Source organism: Prenolepis imparis, unplaced genomic scaffold, assembly GCF_030444845.1.
Source record: "Prenolepis imparis isolate NDT839.2.m4 unplaced genomic scaffold, iyPreImpa1.0 SCAF_6, whole genome shotgun sequence".
Lineage (NCBI taxonomy): Eukaryota > Metazoa > Arthropoda > Insecta > Hymenoptera > Formicidae > Prenolepis > Prenolepis imparis.
The window spans coordinates 17039292-17053120 of record NW_028141164.1 but is presented as its reverse complement, the minus strand read 5'-3'; the positions used below and the strand labels follow the sequence as shown (position 1 = coordinate 17053120).

Below are 13829 nucleotides of genomic sequence, written 5' to 3'. Positions count from 1 at the left end.
CATTTTCAGATAAATTCAACGTAATGCACGTTGTAGCAGTGTTTACGTAATTCAGTACCCCTTAATGAATGCGGTATTTGTGTACCACATTTTTTTAGAAAAATATCGCATAAGGTAAGTATTTGAAATAGCACTTAATACTCCTAGATGCCAAATATGTATAAATTCTTTTTCAGAAACATTTGCATCTTTTCAATGCTTCAAAATTAGTTCAATACATTAAACTAATTCCATGTCTAAAATTACAGATACTATGCGTCCCGATTTCCCACGAATTAAGAATCTTACGTATTTATTCAGCAACCTATATACAAAAGTTATAGATTATTATTTTGCATTGTATATTATATTTTGCATTACTTACACATAAAAAATAATTAATACCTGTTGTAAATTTATGTATAATGATTTGTATAAATCTAAATGAGTTATTTTTGTTATACCTTCGCGAGTATGGAAATCTTCTATAGTAACACGTTCGATTTCTCCTGTTTTTCTTCTATTAAATGTAAGTTCTTGTGCGTTAGTGTAACTTTTACAACGTTAGTGTAACTTTTACAAATTTCAGCCATGTTTTGTGCATAAATTTCTCCTGAAGCTTTGCATACAATAATTTTCTTTTGCTTTTTAAATGGGTGTAACATTCTGATATTATTTTTAGTAAACCATCCTTTACATCTTGTGCAACTGGTACTGTTTTACAACTATTCTTGGCAAGCCTCTAATAAATTAATTCTCACGTGTTTATGAAGGAATCTGTATTATATATGAAATCCCCTTCCTTCCTAATAGATTCTATAATTTTTTTTCTTTCTAAATTACCTACAATAAAAATAATATTAAATAATGTATATTAATAAAAATTATAACAAATTATTAATATTATATTAAGAAGACATATTAACAAGATTATTAATATTTACAAAAAATATACAATAAAATTTTATAGAATTCTACAGAATTAAATATGATCACTTTTTGATAATAATAAAATTTTTTTTACTTTAGGTTCTAATTTATTTACCTTTTATAAATAAATATAATAACGTGCACTTTAACTCTGAAGTTTTTAGCAATAGTAGCAAAAATTCTTTTTTCGAAGTCCCTTAAGTTGAGAGAATAGTAGTTTCTTTGTCAATTGTAATTTCCCATACTGAAAGTAGATATTTGTAAGTATTTGATGTTTACACAAGCAAAGTTGTTAATAATATATTCATCATACAGAAAAACATATTATTATCATTATCATTATAAATCATAGATGTTTTGACGTTACTGAGATTATATAACAGACTAAAATTATTATTATTGTCAAAGGAAAATATAGCAGTATTGAGAACAATAGTTTCAGAAACATTGGTATTGTTATTGTCACAGGAAAATGTCACATTATAAGAATTATTACTATTCTTAAATTATTGATATTAGTATCACTATCTACATTGCAGTTATTGGCATTATCACAAGAAAATATTACGTTATTATCAAAACCAGTATTATTCCAAAATTTGTTGACATTAATAGTACCATCTACTATGTTATAATCGTTATTATTATTGCAGGAAAAAGATATATCGATTAGGATCATTATCATTCATAGAAATATTAATTATTATTAATTAGTGGTATTGATATCACCATCTATACCGTTTCACAGCCATTGCTCTTATCATAAGAAAATATCATCTTATTATCAAATTCAGTATTATTTGTAGAATTATTGGCATTAGTAGTATTATCTATTATGATCATTATCGCAGGGATTTAATATATTATTTTTGGAATTATTGTCACTCGTACAATTATTAATATTGATACAATTATTAGTAGTTACTGATTATGTTGCTATTACCATAAGAAGCTATTATATTAAGATTCACAGCCTTCACTGCGCTATATTTATTATCACAGTCCTTTGAAAATATGACATTATCAGAATCAACATGTTTCATAAGATTATTGATGTCAGTTTCACCATTTAATGCATTGTCGCCGTGTCTATTATTAAGAAAAGATACTATATTATTGTCAAAATCAGCATTACTCAAACTGTTAGTATTAATATTCTTATTAGTATAATTCATATTGATAGCGCAAGCATCTTGTGGTATTTTTGTAGTTCCTGCAAGGAAAAGTAATTACTGTAGAAAATAGAAATGTAATATATTGCATGTAATTTTAGAATTTTAAACTGTAATACTTACTGTTGTTATCATTGACAACTAATTTTATATTCTCCAAAACAATGTGTGGATTATTTGTATTTAAACTTTTAGCAATTGCAAAATGATCGTCATCTTTATTTTCTGTAAAAATAAATAAAATAATTTTAATTATTTAGATGCAATTAACCAGAAATTAATGCGTTGATGCAAGAATTTAACTGAAAGAAAAACTAAAAAAGCGGTGTCGTGCAAAAACTTTTACGTTTAAAGTTTTACGACTTATATTAATATTAATCACAAAAATCAAATAAATAGGTTATGTGCTGTTATGCTCAATGCACTATACTATTACGCTGAAAACATTTTATATCACTTTATATAAATATAGAATGGTGATACTTAATATTCTGTGCAATTGTACGTATAATACATGTTTTTTTACGATTCCTATTAACTGGATATTTAACGCGTATTCTCCCGTGTTTTATATTTGTCACATGATATTTATGATAATTACAAAAGAATAATATATATTGTGACATTTTTCACATAATGTGATTCAATCATGTACAAACTAAACGAAACGAAATGATTTTTATTGAAAATAAACCGAAATTTTAATCAAGCATTTCTTGCAATGTTGCCAAATTCGGAAGGTACAGGCCCGCCAAATCAGTAGAAAAGATATCAATCGAAAGCCGCGTATACATGAACTCGACGCTTCGGCTAAGGCCGAATTTCCACTGAGCGCGTCACGCGTCGCGTCAACGAGTTATAACCAATCAAAACATCCCATTGTAATAATGTTATTACAATGGAATGTTTTGATTGGTTATAACTCGTTGACGCGACGCGTGACACGCTCAGTGGAAACTCGGCCTAAGGCCCTGCGCACAATAGAGAAAATATTAGGAATAAATATTAAATATTAGACACTAAGAATTAAAAATCTCGAATTGAGATTGTTCCTTAATAAAGTCTTGGCGGTGTACCAAGCAAAATGTGTGCCCCGTGCACAATTAGTTAATTCCAACGAAAAATTAATTTTCGTTGGAATCGACGCACCGACATCCGCGTACGGCTCGAATAGCCAATCTATTCCCGATTTATATTTGATTAAATATTAGATTGTAAAATAATAAACTCAAAAAGACTGATATAAAAATACAAATTCGGATATAAAGGACTAGTAAAAGGGTTAATAAGCTAATAAGAGCCCTTTATACCCGAATTTGTATTTTTATATCAGAGTTTTTTTATTTTATTATTTTAAAATAATTCTTATTCTTAATATTTAATATTTATTCCTAATATTTTGTCTATTGTGCGCAGGGCCTAATTCATGTATACGCGGCTTGATCATGATACGCGATCACGATACGATACGGTGATACGACATAAGTCTGGACGCGGTTTATCAATTCTTTTCCATTCCGAGTTTGAAAAAATATTATAATCTAGAATTATAAAGTGTGCTTTAGATAAATATTTAATATTTTATATAAAAAAATATATTGGTATAAATTATATAAAATGTTTTAAAAAATTAAATAAATTGAGTTAATCAAATTAATTAATTTAATAAAATTTTGATTATCTTATGCGAATACTTTTATGTGCAGTAAATAAAATAATATACAGGGTGTCTCAGAGCACTTGTGCCAACGCTCGTGAGCGATAGCTTTTTTGTATTATATATTTATATTACAATTGGAAGAAAATAAATTACTGTATTAAAGCAATACAGCTTTAAATAATATTATTTTTATTTAAGTATATACAGGGTGTCCCAGAGCACTTGTGCCAACGCTTGTGAGCAGATAGGGCACAGTAACTGAACAGAAAAGTCTTATACCATTTTGCTAAATTCGCAATAATTATTGAGTTATTAATTATAATATCTGAGCGAATGAGCGGATGGAAAGCGGTAGGCCGGAATCGGTAAACATGTGGGATGGCTTATTTGTTTATGTCGCTTAGTAACAAAAGCAGTATCATATTTCTCGGCGCGGTGAGATTGCTTGCCGCTCGCTCAGATGCTGCTTTTGTTACTAAGCGACGTAAACAAATAAGTCATTTTACATGCCCACCAATTCCGGCCTACCGCTTTCCATTCGCTCATTCGCTCAAATATTTTAATTAATAACGCAATAATTATTGCGAATTTAGCAAAATGATATAAAGACTTTTCTGTTCAGTTACTGTGCCCTATCTGCTCACGAGCGTTGGCACAAGTGCTCTGGGACACCCTGTATATACTTAAATAAAAATAATATTATTTAAAGCTGTATTGCTTTAATACAGTAATTTATTTTCTTCCAATTGTAATATAAATATATAATACAAAAAAGCTGCAAAAAAACATGTAAAGCTATAAATATGTAACGCTGTAACATGTCACACATATCAAATATCATATCGTTGCCGGTTTGGTGGGAAGGAGATAGAAAATCATACATCTATCTTCTTTTGCTTTTCCGAAACTTATGGCTTTTTTCGAAAAGCTGTACGCTCATTGGATATCGCGCGTCGCGTGTCGCGAAATTGCGCTGGTCTGCCAGAGCCATTAGACGAAGCGTCGAGTTCATGTATACGCGGCTTTCGATTAGTATCTTCTCTACTGTGATTTGGCGGGAACTGCGCCTCCGAATTTGACAACATTGCATGAGATGCTTGATATGTTTAAGAAGATTTCGGTTTACTTTTAATAAAAATTATTTCGTTTAGTTTGTACATTGAATCACATTAAGTGAAAAATGTCACAATATATATTATTCTTTTGTAATTATCATAAATATCATGTGACAAATATAAAACACGGGAGAATACACGTTAAATGTCCAGTTAATAGGAATCGTAAAAAAACATGTATTATACGTACAATTGCACAGAATAGTAAGTATCACCACTCTATATTTATTTAAAGTAATATAAAATGTTTTCGTCGCAATAGTATTGTGTAGAGAACCTCGGTTCTCTAGTATTGTGCATATTAAGCACATAACTCATTTATTTGATTTTTGACAGGTTAATATTAATATAAAAAAAAAAAGTTTTTGCACAGCACCACTTTTTTAATTTTCTTTTCAGTTAAATTCTTGCATCAAACGCGTTTATTTCTGGTTAATTGTATCCAAATAATTTAAATTACTTTATATATTTTTACAGAAAATAAAGACGATCTTTCTGCAATTGCTAAAAGTTTAAATGCAAATAATCCACGTATTGTTTTGGAGAATGTAAAATTAGTTGTCAATGATAATAACAGTAAGTATTACAGTTTAAAATTCTAAAATTACATGCAATATATTGCATTCCTATTTTCTACAATAATTACTTTTCCTTGCAGGAACTACAGAAATACCACAAGATGCTTGTGCTATCAATATGAATTATACTAATAAGAATATTAATACTAACAGTTTGAATAATGCTATTGCTTTTGACAATAATTTAGTATCTTTTCTTGATAATAGACACGACGACAATGCATTAAATGGTGAAACTGACATCAATAATCTTATAAAACATGTGCCTTCTAACAACGGATGTAAAACGGTAATCAGTGATATTACTGATAATTCTGCAAATAATAATGATCCTGATAATAATATATTGTTTTCCTGCGATAATAATAAAAGTAATAGCATAGTGAATAATACTATTAATACCAATAATTCTACGAATGATACTGATTTAGATGAAAACGTTACATTTTCTAATGAACATGATCACAGTGCAATAAATGATGAAAGTTGTGTCAATCCTAAGAAACATGCTGATTGTGATAAGGCCATATTTTCGAAGGACTGTGATAATATGCATAGTACAGTAAAGACAATGAATCTTAATTTAACTACTTCTTATGATAATAGCAATAGATATAAAACAGTAACTACTAATATTAATACAAATAATTCTACGAATGATAATAATCTTGATAATAATATATTATTTCTCTGCGGTAATGACAAAGATAATGATATAATAGATAGTACTACTAATGCCATTACTTCTACAAATAATATTAATTTTGATAATAATGTGATATTTTTTTATGATAACGGTGGCTGTAAAACGGTAAATAATATCAATACCGATAATTCTACGAATAATAATGATCCTGATAATAATATATTATTTTCCTGCGATAATAATAAAAGTAATAGCATAGTGGATAATACTATTAATACCAATAATTCTACGAATGGTACTGATTTAGATGAGAACGTTACATTTTCTAATGAACATGATCACAGTGCAATAAATGATAAAAGTTGTGTCAATAATAATCCTAAGAAAAATGTTGGTTGTAATAATGCCATGAGATTTTCCAATGATAATAAGCAGAATAGAATAAAGGCTACCAAACTTAACGTTACATTTTCCTGTAATGACAGAAATTATAATGTAGTAGATAGTACTATTAATGCCAACAATTCTACAAATGACACTGATTTTGATAATAACGTGATATTTTTTTGTGATAATGACAATAACTGTCATGTAGATACTGATATTAATATCAATAATTTTATGAATAGTAATAATTCTTATAATAATGTGACATTTTCCTGTGACAATAACAATTCCAATGTGTCTGAAACTGGTGTTGTTCTCAATGACGTCATGATATTTCCCTTTGACGATGATAATAATTCTAGTATCTTAAATGATCTCACTAACGCCAAAACTTCTATGAATTATAATGATAGTGATAATAATATAATGACTTCCTGTGATGATGAAAATATTAATGACAACATTGCTTGTGCAAACATATCAAGTACTTCTGAATATCTACCTTCAGCATCGGAAATTACAATTGACAAAGAAACTACAGAACATGAAAGCATCCACAATAACGTTTCTACAGCTAATGATAAAAATTCTTCAGAGTCACTGATAGACCTTTCTTCTATAAATACATTTGGTTGTAGAGAAGACAATTTATATGTTCCATTCTCTCAACCTAAGGGACTTCAAAAAAAAAATTTTTGCTACTATTGCAAAAAGTTTCAGAGTAAAATTGCACGTCATTTAGAAAACGTGCATAAATTGGAACCTGAAGTAAAAAAATTTTTATTATTACCAAAAGGTGATCATATTTTTTAATTCTGTAGAATTCTATAAAATTTTATTGTATATTTTTTATAAATATTAATAATCTTGTTAATTTATTTTGTTAATATATTAATATATTATAATTTTTATTAATATACATTATCTAATATTATTCTTATTGCAGGTAATTTAGAAAGAAAAAAAATTATAGAGTCTATTAGGAAGAAAGGGAATTTCATATACAATACAGATCCTTCTTTAAATACGGGAGAATTAATTGTTTGTCGAAGGCCTGCCAAAAATAGTTGCAAAACAGTACAAGATTTTACGAGTTGCGCAAAGTGTAAAGGATGGTTCACTAAAAATAATATCAGGCATCATTTTAAGGAATGTGTAGGTGTATCCAAAGGCAGAAATGTACAAATTTTAGGACGTGCTGTGATGGGAAGAATCCATGAATGTGCAAGTGAGACAGTAAGAAAAGTTTTATTCCCAGTTTTGACGGAAGATGATGTTACATAATGTATTAAATACGATAAATTATTAATAACATATGCAAATAAATTATGTATCAAGTATAATCATCAACACCAACAAGATATGATACGTGCTAGACTTCGATTATTAGGAAGGTTTCTTATCGCAGTGAAAGAGTATAACTCTAACGTAACAGAGTTTTCTGATATATATAATCCTTCCATATATGATGATTGTCTTAAAGCAGTAAATAAAGTAGCTCATTTTGATGATATTAATAGAAAATACGGTGCACCATCAGTTGCGTCAAATATTGGGACAAATTTAAAACAAATTGGTAATTTGTTAATAACAGAATGCATAAAAGCTAATGATATAGAAAAGCAAAATACTACAGAAAACTTTTTGAAATTAGTACAAGAAGATATCTATAAACAAAACAGTAAAAGAAAATATAACACAAAATAAAAGACAGAAAAAAGTTACGCTTCCATCTATGGAAGATATAAAAAAGTTACACTCATATCTAAATAGCGAAAGAAAATTATTATACGCAAAACTTCAGAAGAAATTTCAATACGCAACATGGCTAGAACTTGCAAGAGTTACATTTACGTCCGCACAAGTTTTTAATAGAAGAAGAGCAGGAGAAATAGAACGGATTACTATCGAAGATTTTCATACTCGCGAAGGTATAACGAAAGAAACTCATTTAGATTTATATAAATCATTAGGCACAAAATTACAGCAGGTAAAAATTATTATTACTATTATTTATTTATAATAATAATTATTATTAGTATTAGTATTGTTATTAATTATTATTTATATATAAATATTATTTTTGTGTGTAATTAAATTACGCAAAATATGGTATATAATGCAAAATAATATGTAAAATAATAATCTATAACTTTTGTATATATGTATATGTAGGTTGCTGATAAATACGTAAGATTCTTAATTCGTGGGAAATTGGGACGCACAGTGCCTGTGATTTTAGACATTGAATTAGTTCAATGTATTGAACTAATTTTGAAGCATCGAAAGGATGCAAATGTTCCTGAAAAAAGTCCATATGTGTTTGGCATACCTAGTAGCACTAAACGCCATTTCAAATATTTAAGAGCGTGTATCCTTATGCGATATTTTTCTAAAAAATGTGGTGCACAAATACCACATTTATTAAGAGGTACTGAATTACGTAAACATATTGCTACAACGTGCATTACGTTGAATTTATCTGAAAATGAAGTGGATGATTTGGCGAACTTTATGGGACATCACGAGAAAATTCATAAACGCCACTATCGGCAGTCAATAGCAGCTATAGAGATCGTTCGTATGACGAAATTTCTTCAAGCAGCATTAGGTGAAAATGAGCAACAGCAATCGAATAATAGTGATTTAGGTATATGCACTATTTATTTTATTATTATATATGTACACAAGTTCTTTTCATAATATATATTAATTATTGTATTCCTTTTTTCAATTTTTCTGTATTTTTAATATATCTATTTAATTAGAAGAAAAAATCGGACAAAATAAGTACCTATAAACCAAGATTTAAGAGATTAAGGCTAATGTGTACCACGATTATGGATGTCTTTGCGTAGAAATCGAGCGGAGTAGTAATGAATGCAACAATAAAACGTTACGTTTGAATCCTACTAAGTCAAAGTATGAATATGTCAAGTATAAATATGATATATTCATACTTTGTTTACTGAAATGGGCACAAATTGAGAATGATACGTTTCATTATTGCGTTCATTCTGCTTTACTCAATTTCTACGCATCAACATCCGCGATTGTGGCACATAATAGCCTTATAGTTTCAAGAATTGGTTTATATATATTTACATAATAATTATCATAATATTGTATTATTACTAACAGAAGAAGAAGAGATGCAAGGTACAAACAAAGATACCTCGAGTGTAGAATCGGAAAGCGATGCCGAAACATGTATGATAAGTTCACGTAAGCCTCCTTTAGTACAAACAGGAAGCAAAATTCCTAAAATTTGCATAACAGATGGACAACAAAAATCTGTAAAAAGGAAAATTATGCGTCCAAATCATGCAATTATGAATAACGACAATGATTCTGACGAAACTTATTCCCCAAAGATAAAGAAACGTCGCAGTAGTAAGTTTATTTTCCCACTTTTACATATTTTATTCAACTTTTATAAATTTATCAAATCAGAGTGAATTCTCTTAAATATTATCTAGTGTTGTGTTTTCATATGGCTATGTCAAAGTATATATATTGAGCTTTTATGTATAATGCATTTTGATACAACGTTAATGTACATAATAACAATATTTGGTTAAAAAAATAATAATGATAAATGATAGTGATCCCACACATATTAGCTTAATTTAAATTTATATTTATTTATATTATTTATATTTTTTATTTTTATATTATTTTATATTTTTTTATTTTTGTATTATTATTTCTTTTCATTCTTATAATTATAATTTTAATATTTTATTATTAATGAAAGTCTGTCAGTACTCTGAAGAGAATTTTAAAGTAATCCATTAGTAGTATAAATAAATAGAAATTTAAATAAAATTTAAGTAAATCATTGCTTTTTAGAAGTGTTATTCATCTGACAGATGATTAATTTATTTTGTAGCATCCCCATTTGGTCCAACAAAAAGAAGACGTTCGACGGAAGAAGAACGTAATACAATAATTAAAGAATTTCAAAAGAAAATTACCACTTCAAAGCTGCCATCTAACAAACAAATTTCCTATGTAAAAGAAAAAAATAAGTGCTTAGTTAAGGTTGATTCAAACTATACGGCACGGACCGTCACGTTCCGGCAACGGCACGTATCGACACCGACACGACAAAACATTAAAACATGCGTTTTAAATGAGACTGTCCACACTAACCGACATCGACCTGCACGTTCCGTTAACGGAACGTACCGGCATTGACCGACATTATCGCAAAGAATATTTTGACGGTCCGTGCCGGTCCGTATCGGTACGTGTCGGTGCTGGGTCTGCCAGTATGAATTAGATCAGGCCTGCGGCCGGGTTGCATTTCGGCTAATATAATATAATATAATATAATATAATATATATATATATATATATTATATATATTATATTATATACATATATATATATATATATATATATATAATATAATATAATATATATATACACACATATATATATAATATAATATATAATATATAATATATATAATATAATATATATATACATATATATATATATAATATAATATAATATATATACATATATATATATATATACATATATATATATACATATATATATCGCAGACATAAGACGCTCGAGTTCAGGGATGATATACAGCTAATATCATTCCTGAGCTCAAGCGTCTTATGTATAACAGTAGTGAACGGACGCAGCAAAAAATGGATCAAGAAAAATTAATTGAAAATGTTAAATCCTGTGACTCTTTATATGTAATGAGCCATGCAAAATATAGTGACAATGTATTTAAAGAAAATGCTTGGAGAAGAATTGCGAAAGAAATGAACCAGCCAGGTAAGTTTAATAATTTATTCTACTTATACAATAGTTTCTAATTTATTGTGTCTTGCCATTCAACACGGCCATGTTCCGTGATAAAAAATTCTTTGAATGCGTCTCGAACAATAAATGCAGTATTTGCTGCACTTCCTCCTTGTCGTGGTAAATTTTGCAAACCAGCGTCAATGCTATTATTATGCGCACCATCTTGTACGTTAATATTATAATCTCGGATATAATTGTGCAAAATGCACATAGTCAAAATGATTTTATCTGCATTTTCTGGTTTTAACTTCAGTCTTCGATTGTAAAGCTGAAATTTTTGACTCAGTATTCCGAACACATTTTCTGAAACTCTTCGTGCGCGTGAGAGACGGTAATTAAAAATTCTTTTTGATCTATCTCCCTGAATTTGCGAACCAGGATATGGTCTCAGTAAATATTTTTTTAATGGAAATGCCTCATCGCCAACTATGACATAAGGCATAACGTTCTGCGTATTAGGAAGCGCATTGTCTTTCGGGACATTCAATTAATTTTTTTCGAGAGCTTTGCCTAATTTAGAATTGGCAAATAGGCCTCCATCGCTATTCTTACCATATCCGCCTATATCTACCGCGATAAATCTGTAATGTGCATCGACTAATGCTAAGAGGACAATGGAAAACGTTTTCTTATAATTAAAAAATTGAGATCCACTATTTGCGGGAGCTTGAATGAGAAAAAAAAAGCGTGAAACAAAAAGTGGACAGGCCGCCTCAAAAATAAAAAAATGGAAATTTGAAGATGAAATGTCGTTTCTGTTACCATTCATGCAGGAAAGAGACACATGCAGTAATTTAGAAGATGTTAGTGATGATGATAATGAAGATGAACCGAATGAAAACGAATATAATGAAAAAAACAATGAGAAAGGAGATGATCGAAACGATGAGAAAGGAGATGATCGAAATGATGATAAAGGAGATGATCGAAATGATGATAAAGAAGATAATCGAAACGATGATAAGGACAATAGTGATGATGTGGATGAAGAATCACAAAAAGAAATAAAGTCACAAAAACAAAAAGAAATTAAAAGAAAAAGTATCACTAATGTGGCTAGGATTAAGGGAAAATATCAAACACAACCAGAAACGGCATCAACAGTGATGATGAAATATTTGCTGGAGAAAAAAAATATTAAAGCGCAAACTCCACCTACTCAACAATGCAGTCCAATAGACACATTTTTTTCAAGTATTGCAGCAAGTGTAAAAAAATTTTCTCCTTATTACCAAAACATAGCCAAGTCGCAAATATTCTCCATCATCACTGACTTGGAAATGAAACAAATTATGCAGGAACAACCATTTTTTGCACCTAATACACCCACACAACATAATTCTACACAACATTCCACACAACATCATTCTACACAACATTCTACACCTACACAAATACAATTCTATCACATTGGATACAATGCATCACATCCTTCATCATCACCATCACTATCATCGTCACCGTCGATATCAACAATATCAGCATCTTTTTCACCTTCAAGAATCGCAACTCAATCGCCATCATATTTTGAATTATGAAATTGAAATTGTAAAATGTGTCCAATAAAAAATCTTTACCTTAAACAAACTGCAAGTCTTTCTGTCGGTGAAATTGCCTCACGAAACGACGTATTTTGTTTTTGCAATATTGGTTCAATTAATTTTAATAAATCAAAAAATTGGCATTGCGGCATTCTAAAATATTGATAAAATTTGTCTTCATATTTTAATAAATCTTTAAACAAAGTCCAATGCTCTCCTTCAAGTTTTCTTTGTTTTAATATGGGATGTACCCATTTTCGTTTTTTTCTTTCTTTACTTTTTTTTACATCGGATTCATTTTCATCTAAAAGTAAGGCTATAAGAGCCAATTCATCATCGCTAGATAATTCGTCCATTTTGTGACTGCTGTAAAACTGACGGACGGATGACGGACGATTGTCGAACCAGTCTGAATATAAGCAAAAATTTGTCGTGTCGGTGTCGATACGTGCCGTTGCCGGAACGTGACGGTCCGTGCCGTATAGTCTGAATCAACCTTTAATCGATCTGTTGCTCAAATTAAATCATGGATCCATAACTATATATCTGGCAAAATTAAGCGTCACTAAATGCATAAATGTTTATTCAGAGAATGTTTATTCAGTCAAATCAGCAGTATTTTAATATTTTATTCAAAAATAATACATAGATTACTTGTATTTAAGCAAATGCAAAAATAAGTAGAATACCTCATTTTAATTATTTCAACACATTGAACTAAAAGTTGACACGTTGTTGCGAGAATTTTATAAAAATGAAAGTTAGAGAAGCCGCACTGCACAAAGCCATTTATTTTTATTTCTTCATATACTTATATTATATGTAAAGAAGCAGTACTGCGCAAAGCCATTTATTTTTATTTTTTCATTGATATTATGTATTCATGATTACATGTGCAATATGCTATTATACGTTTAAGTATTAGATTTGTGTTATTGTATATACAATATATATATGCTCATATTCATATTATTTTACTAAATATATT

At 29.0% G+C, this 13829-nt stretch overlaps 1 protein-coding gene across 1 annotated transcript; it reads left to right on the top strand.

Moving 5' to 3' along the window:
• Nucleotides 1–4921: 4921 nt before the first annotated feature.
• Nucleotides 4922–13410, top strand: LOC145937247 (uncharacterized). The gene is made up of 5 exons (XM_083040184.1): nt 4922–5060; nt 8899–9117; nt 9612–9677; nt 10360–10505; nt 13327–13410. The coding sequence occupies exons 1-5, from the start codon at nt 4922–4924 to the stop codon at nt 13408–13410; spliced, it is 654 nt and encodes a 217-aa protein (XP_082896310.1).
• Nucleotides 13411–13829: the final 419 nt, after the last annotated feature.